The 7,904-nt window shown below is 36.8% G+C and overlaps 1 protein-coding gene across 1 annotated transcript; it reads left to right on the top strand.

Moving 5' to 3' along the window:
- The first annotated feature begins 1,064 nt into the window (after positions 1-1,064).
- LOC145567492 (uncharacterized) lies at positions 1,065-5,449 on the top strand. Its single transcript, XM_081626785.1, has 5 exons — positions 1,065-1,961; positions 2,253-2,792; positions 3,190-3,523; positions 3,573-4,122; positions 4,288-5,449. Exons 1-5 carry the CDS (start codon positions 1,065-1,067, stop codon positions 5,447-5,449), a joined length of 3,483 nt encoding a protein of 1,160 aa, XP_081482911.1.
- The last annotated feature ends 2,455 nt before the right edge of the window (positions 5,450-7,904 follow it).

The raw sequence follows: 7,904 nt of genomic DNA, 5'->3' as shown, positions 1-7,904 counted from the left end.
AGGTTCAAAGTACTAATAAAATTAGCGCCAACTTTGCAACCTTGAGGAATAAAACTCACAGCACTAAGTTTCAAAATCAGAAACTTTTAAGCTCAAGCATTAAAGCTGCTCAGGGCTCAAGACATTTATGGAAGCCTTTGGATGAAGAAATTTTGAGAGATGAACAGTCCCTCATTACTAATTCTACTGTTGGCCATTTATTGCCACCTACTTCTGGCAATGGGAGTAATGTTAGCTCTTCACATTCTCTCACAAGTAAACAATCAGATATCTCTACCTCTAAGCTAGATTTTGTTCCACCTTCTTCACACTTGGAAGTTTTGTCAGAGGAAAATCAAGCACAGGAGATTGTTTTGCCTAATTTACACACTACCTCTTCTCAGTTTTTTGCCATAAAAGAAAAAACTTCCCTTGAAATAAATACTTCTTCTACTGCTTTAACTCCTAGTTGTACTCCCATTTCTGGTATTTCTTCTCCTGTTATTTCTGCTTCTTCTTTGTCCTCTGTTCAGTTAGCTAAAAATGGAAAACATAAAATTGTGACCCCATTGTCGTTAACCATGACTCAACCACAGTCATCTTCCCAAACACAGCCATTACCTGTATGGAAACCTGTTCCGTCTCGCAATCCACTCATTCCAGCCCTTCCACCAAACCTGACTCCTCCTCCAAACCCTCATCAGTCATCTCCACCTCCAATGAACCTGAACCAGCCCCCTCCATCAACATCACCTCCTCAGTCCCTGACTTATCAGTTTCAGGGTCCCTCGTTAGTGCAGAACTGGACTTACAGATCATCTCAGCTGCCTGTCACTCTCCCTCTCTTCCCTCAGAGTCCATCTCCCATATGCACCTCGACCAGGATTCCAACTTCGGCATCTCTACAGACAACCTCATGTCTGGCAGCAATGGATGCTCTGAGACGCAGGGAGGAGATGATGCCCCCTCATGCGAGGATGAGCTTGTCGCTCCATTGGCCATCTCACGAGAGATTTCTCTAATTCAGACGCATGCAAGAAAGTCTGCCTGTCATTCCCTTGCAGTGCGTCACCGAAGGTCAAAACATGGCTCAACAGGGACGCCTTATGGCGATTTATCAAACACAAGGGGAAGTCCTAGGGATCCAAGCACAATTATTGTGCTTGGAGGATCCTCGTTACCAAGTTGCCCTGAGAAGTTACATTTCCCCGATCAGAGTGGAGGATGTTCATGGTCTAGGCCATTGGGACCAGTGGAGGGATTGGGAGGAATTCTTCCTTCCCCCAAACCACCAACAAGATGATATTCCTAGTGTTTCCCCCTTAAAACCTATTCCTGATTTAAAAATGAAATTAATATTCTGGCATGTTAGGGGTGTAAATAATGATGATTTTATTTCTCATGCTTGGGATTTGATCAAAACTCATAAGCCTGATATTCTCATTCTCCTGGAAACTAAGTGTGACGCTGGTAAAGCTTTGGACATTAGGAAGCAATTGGGTTTTACTGAAAATAGAACTATCCATGCTCGTGGTTTAAGGGGTGGAATCTGTGTTTTCTGGAAAGGGACCTCGGAGTTAATATTGTATTCTGAGGATGCTCACAGATTCCATTCCCTTTTTAAATTTCGTAATCTTCAACCTGAAGTCTTGGTTACTGGGGTGCATGCACCAAGTACTGCATCTGAGAGGCATGCATTTTGGAATGACATGCAAGCTAATCTTCCCCCCTCCTCCACACCTTGGCTGATGGTTGGGGATATGAATGAGGTGACTTGCCAAAGGGAAAAACAAGGAGGAAGGGCTTTTAGACCCTCTCAATGTAGGGATTTTAATAATTTCACCAATGAGACAGCTCTGATGGATCTTGGGTCGGTGGGAAATCCCTATACTTGGGAAAATGCAAGACATGGGAGACGATTGATCAAAGAACGCCTTGATAGGGCTATTGCCAATTCTGCTTTTGTGGAGATTTTCCCTCAGGTAAAAGTAACAAATCTTGTTCGTACCTATTCTGATCATCATCCTATCTTGATTAGTCTGTGTGATGACACTGTTAGGGGCCCTTTTCCTTTTAGATGCAAAGAAGTTTGAATGCATCATGAACATTTCAAACACTTTTTTACTTCTCATTGGAAAAGCAAAGATGGAATAGTTCCTTTTCTTTCTGGTAGAAACTCCTTTCTCTCTAATATTTCTTCCTGGAATTCAAATGTTTTTGGCAATCTAAATAAACAAAAAAAAGCGATTCTAGCTAGATTGAATGGAATTCAGATAGCCCTAGCACATAGGTATTCTAGATTCCTTGTTAATCTGGAATATGATCTTATTCGTGAGCTCAATGCTATTTTTAAAAAGGAAAGAGTTATTTGGGCACAAAAAGCAGGTATAAATTGGAGAAAATTTGGGGATTATAATACTAAATTCTTTCACATTCTAGCTAAGGTCAAGAAAAGTAAAGGAAAGATTGTTGCTCTGAATGATCTTTTTGGTACTTTAGTTACTGATACTCTTGCTCTCAAGGCTTTAGCTAGAAATCATTTTGTCTCATTATTTTCTAGTACTCTTTTGGCTTCCTCTATATGTCTCTCGTCTGATAATATTTTGTCTTTGACTACCTCAGAGAAGTCCATGCTTGCTGAGTCTCCTTCTTTTGAAGAGGTCAAAATAAACCTTTTTAAAATGGACCCTATAAAAAGTCCAGGTCCAGATGGAATTCAGCCTCTTTTTTATCAACAATTTTGGGAAGATTTGGGGCCCTCTATTCATCAGTTTATAGCTAGTGTGTTTTCAAATTCCTTTATTCCTGGGGATGTTAATCACTCCTATATTTGCCTAATTCCTTAGAAGGATCATCCCCTTTGTATGTCTGATTTTAGACCAATTGGCTTATGTAACACCATTTATAAGCTGGTTACTAAAATCATTTCCTCTAGGCTTCGAAATATTTTACATAGAGTTATTAGCCCCTTTCAGTCTAGCTTCATTAAGGATAGATGTATGGGTGATAACATTATTCTTATCAAGGAGATTGCTCATCTTTTCCACAAATGCAAGAAAGGGGAAAACATTATGGCTTGATCTTGCAAAGGCTTATGATTGTTTAGAGTGGTCTTTTATTGCTGATACCCTTACTTGCTTTGCCTTTCCACCTTCTATCATCAAGCTCATCATGCATTGTATCTCTTCTACTCACATTTCTGTCCTTTAGAATGGGGAGATTACAGAAGGATTCACTCCTTCTAGGGGAATAAGACAAGGGGACCCTCTTTCCTCTTATATTTTTGTGTTATGTATGGAAATACTTTCTTTACTCATCGAGGGTAGTGTTGCTAAGGGAGATTGGAAACCTTTGAAAATTTCCAAACACTATAGTCTCTCTCATCTGTTTTATGCTGATGATGTCTTTTTGTTTGGAACTGCAAACATCAATAACTTGAGCAATATGATGAATATTTTGGAGGAATTTGGGGTTTTCTCTGGTTTAAAGGTTAATGAGCTTAAATCTAGTATTATTTTCCCTTCTAGGATGGAGACATCAATTGGTGGGTATGTGCAATTTCAAATCCAGTTTTTCTTTTGGAAAATACTTAGGAGTCAATATTAGTCCTAATAAACTTAGGAAAGGGGATTATGGGGATCTTATGTCAAAAACTTTGGATAAAATAAAGGGTTGGCAGGCTAATTTGTTGAATATAACTGGGAGATGCACCCTTATAAAATCCGTGTTAAGTTCTTATCCTATCCATGCCATGAAGCACAGTCTCCTTCCTGTTTCTATCTTAAGTGACTTGGAGAAGCATTGTAAGAGATTCCTCTGGAACAGAACTAATGCCCCTAGATATACTCCTAGAACAAAATGGAACAATGTCACTATTCCTATAGGAATGGGGGGTTTGGGATTGAGATCTTTAAGAGAATGGAATATTGCTTTTATGGCTAAGCTAGGGTGGATTTATCTAACTAAGCCAGATAAGTTATGGGTTAAAATTTTAAAGGACAAATATGCTAGGAGAACTAACCTTCAGGATTGCATTCCTAATAATTCTCAATCTTTCATGTGGAGGGATATTTTGAGGGGTAGAGAGTTGTTGTTTAAAGGTATTATTCTTAGAATTGGAAATGGGGAGGACACTTCACTATGGTATCATCATTGGGTCGGGGAGGAACCTCTTTATAAGATCATGTCAAGGGATGTTCCCCAATCCATTTGTCATTGAAGAGTTTCTAATATAATCAGAGAAGGAAGGTGGTATATTGATAATATTAGACATCTTCTCCCAGCTCATATCTGCACCCTTATTCTCAGTACTTCTTTTTCCATCAATGACCCTGCTTCTTCTCCTGATCAAATTAGGTGGAAATATCATGAGTCAGGTTCTTTCACTATCAAATCAGCTTACTTTCTTCACAAAAATCCTGTTCCTTATATCATTCCATTCTCCTTTAGCTGGAAGTCTTTTTGGAAGCTTGGAGTACCTTTCAAATACAAAATGTTCATGTGGAATTGTCTCCATTCCATTCTTCCCTCTGCTGCTCTTCTTTCTTCCAAGTTTCCTGGTTTTAACCCCATTTGCACTAGGTGTTATTCAAATCAGGAATCTTTCATTCATCTATTCAGAGACTGTTACTCTTCTAGCATTCTTTGGAAGATGATTTTGCACAAAATCAAACCTCCTTTGAATTTCAATTATTCCATCTTTATGAATTCGAATTGGAATGATTGGCTCCTTTTTAATTTCTCTCATACTACAAAATGGAAGTCAATTTTCATCATGGGACTTTGGCACATTTGGAGGTTGAGAAATGGATTCATTTTTAAGGATGAAGTCTATAATTGTCACTCTGTGTTCAACAGATTCATTATAGATTACCAGATCAACACCTTTGTTTTACAAGGAACTAGAGGATGCAAGAACAAAGCTTCAGATGCAGCTGGACCATCAGTTATCAGAGTTCCTTGCTGGAGACCTCCAATTCGTGGCTGGATGAAGCTTAATACTGATGGAGCTTGGATCTCAAAGGATGAAGGGGGAGGTGGAGGTGTATTCAGAAATGATAAGGGTGAATGGTTTTTTGGTTACTCAAGCAAATACAATGCTCCCAATGCTTTAGGTGCAGAGCTCTATGCTCTTAGGGAGGGTCTCAATTTTGCTCAAGCCATGCCTCTTCAATTCTTGGAGGTGGAAACAGATGCCCAGAACATTAAGAATCTTCTTAATAGGGAAGGGGATCATATGCATAATGAATTGGCAGCTGTTCTCATTGATGTTGCTAGAGCCCTCAATAACAGCAAAATGGTCATTGTCCTTAACACTATACCTAGGGAGCTTAATTCCTTAGCTCATTACCTGGCCAAATATGCTATGACTATGAGCTTGGGCCATACTCCTCACTACGCTGTTCCTACGAGTGATGTTGCTGCTTATGAAGAGGATCTTAAGGGATTGGAGAATCGCTCTGCCTCCTAGCTTACTGATTGATATGTCTACTTCTTTGCTTTTGCTTTTCTGGACACTGTTTAATGCTTTTGTACTTATAAACTTGGGTACTGGTGTTTTTCAAAGTGTGCATTTTGCTGTTCGCACTACTTTGATTATCATTATGTTGTAATTATTAGGGCTTTTCCCAAGTAATATATGCTTCCTTTTATGTTAAAAAAAAAAAAGAAAATAACTTATGAAGATAATAACATGGATGAAATATGACTGGGTCCTGAATTCGTGTTGCTCTACTGTACAACTATGACTCCTAGAATAAAAAATGGTAAGAGTACGTATATATACACAAATAGTAAATGTCAAAAGTCTAGTTAATTCTTTTGCATGTGAAGATGCCATGGACGAGTATATAAATAAAAAAAAAGTACTATGTTGTTAGATTAATCTAATGTATACAAAGTTTTTCGAAAGTGATAATAAGTAAGTACAATCTTTTTATCTTAGGGAAATACGTAAGCACAATTAGATGTAAAAGAATTCATAGATAAAGGTGCACAAACCAAGTCCTTAAAGTCAACCCCGCGGGCAATGATGCTCTTGTTAAACCGAGCACTAGTAAATGGTGCAGTCAAGGCAGCTAACATCTCCTCTAAAGTTGGAACATGATACCTTGACATTGGGTTAGTCTTAACCTGATCAACCCGACCCAACTTTAGGTCCACGACGAGCATGAGGAATTGTCCATCATCAAAACGTGCAACGATGGAGGCCTTTCTAGGGGACAAAGGATCACCTTGCCTCCAATCAAGTACCTAAGACTTAGGGGGTTCTTCTAGGACCACTGAGTGAACAGAAAAGGACTTATTAGCCGCATAGGAGGAGAGTATAGCTCGTACCTGGTTTATCTCTTGGACCGTTAACGGGTCCATTGGATGACGAGCTACATTAGTTGTATGATTGTGAACTTCGGTTTTAGAAGTGGTCAATAGTAAAGAAGTTATTAGTAGAGTAACAATAAAAAGGTAGCAATTTTGAGTTTTAAAATAGGCCATATATATAGCTCAAACGTTAATATGTATACCTAGATAAAAAAGTGTTATGATGGTTGATTTGATATGTATGTGTAATGTCTAATGTGTGTGTTTATATAGTAGGAGAGGGTATTCATTGGCATAGTTTAAGGATTATAAAATGCATATATAAATCAACATATTGATAAGGATTTTTTTTTTTAATCGTGCCTATATTATATTTTCTCTATTTCTTAATAGTTGCAACACTTTTCTTTTTACACTTGCTAATACACTATTTCAATCGTTAATAATTTAATTACCAATGTGTAAAAATTATAAAAAAAAAAATTGATATTATGAAAGTATAAATCGAGACGAGTATAACACGATCTCACATGACTATATTTTTCCACACTTATTATCTTAACGTCATTTCTTGGACTTTTGTAATGCCCAAGAAACTATAATTCATTCTATTAATTAATCTGTGAGTGAAATTCCTCTTTAAAAAAGTGAAAATTTTAAACTTATTAAAACCTTGTTGAATTTTGGAAGTAAATTATTCTCCGGGCTCAATCAAAAGACAATAGCTAACAATGTCATGTCGCAGAATATATACTTATCTGTTTTTATACTTGTAACACTTCTCTTTAAATGCTTGCCGATTTTTTATTTCAATTGTTAATATTTTTAGTTACCAACATGTAAAACATATGATATTAAAATACGTAGTAGTAAAAATTGAGACGATTTTAACAAGATCTCATATTATTACTATAACTTTGTTAAGCTATAAATCATCAAAGCTAGTCAAAGTGGAAAAATATAAATAGTGAAAAAGTCAAATTATTGCAAGTATAATAAAACGAAGCAAGTATTAAATTGGAGGAAATAATTTGGAGTTCTCTTTATTATATGAATATGTATATAGGACATATATTAGACTTAGGGTCTGTTCTCATTGACTGAACTGAGATGAACTGAAATGAACTTATTAGAGCTGAACTTAACTGAATATTTTATATGAGAAGGAAATTAGGAGCTGAACTGAACTGAACTTATTAGAGCTGAGCTGAACTGAACTGAAAATAATCGTATGAGAACAAGCCCTTAAGATGAGCGAATTCATACTATCAAGAAGAAAGCCTCCAATTTTTTTTTTTTTTTTTATATTAGGAAAGTGAATAGAGAAGGCGACGAGGAAATTTACAACCTAGTAATCTAAGCTAGGAGAGAGACAATGCAACTTATCTCAATAAAGTATTGACATTATTATTATGAGGTGTAAAAAAAAATTGAGAAAATTTTTTTTTTTTTGAAAGAAAATTGAGAATAATTTGACAATGAATTACACAAAACTTAGGGCATGTTCACTTCAGCTTAATTTCAGTTCGATTCAGCTCCAATCAATTCAATTCAGTTCAGTTCCTAATTTCCTTCTCTTATAAAATATTTATTTCACCTCAATTCAG

This window comes from Chenopodium album, chromosome 2 (genome assembly GCF_948465745.1).
Source record: "Chenopodium album chromosome 2, dcCheAlbu1.1, whole genome shotgun sequence".
NCBI lineage: Eukaryota > Viridiplantae > Streptophyta > Magnoliopsida > Caryophyllales > Amaranthaceae > Chenopodium > Chenopodium album.
Note: the sequence above shows the minus strand (reverse complement) of the source record. Positions and strands in the feature narration are given on the sequence as shown.

Bases quoted from the DNA above. Each gene is read 5' to 3' on its own strand.
- LOC145567492 (XM_081626785.1), top strand. From the start codon at position 1,065: ATGGCTCAACAGGGACGCCTTATGGCGATTTATCAAACACAAGGGGAA. The intron at 2,793-3,189 runs GTTAATCACTCC...TCTGTCCTTTAG, and splicing joins ATTCCTTTATTCCTGGGGAT to AATGGGGAGATTACAGAAGG. The intron at 3,524-3,572 runs GTGGGTATGTGC...GAAAATACTTAG, and splicing joins TAGGATGGAGACATCAATTG to GAGTCAATATTAGTCCTAAT.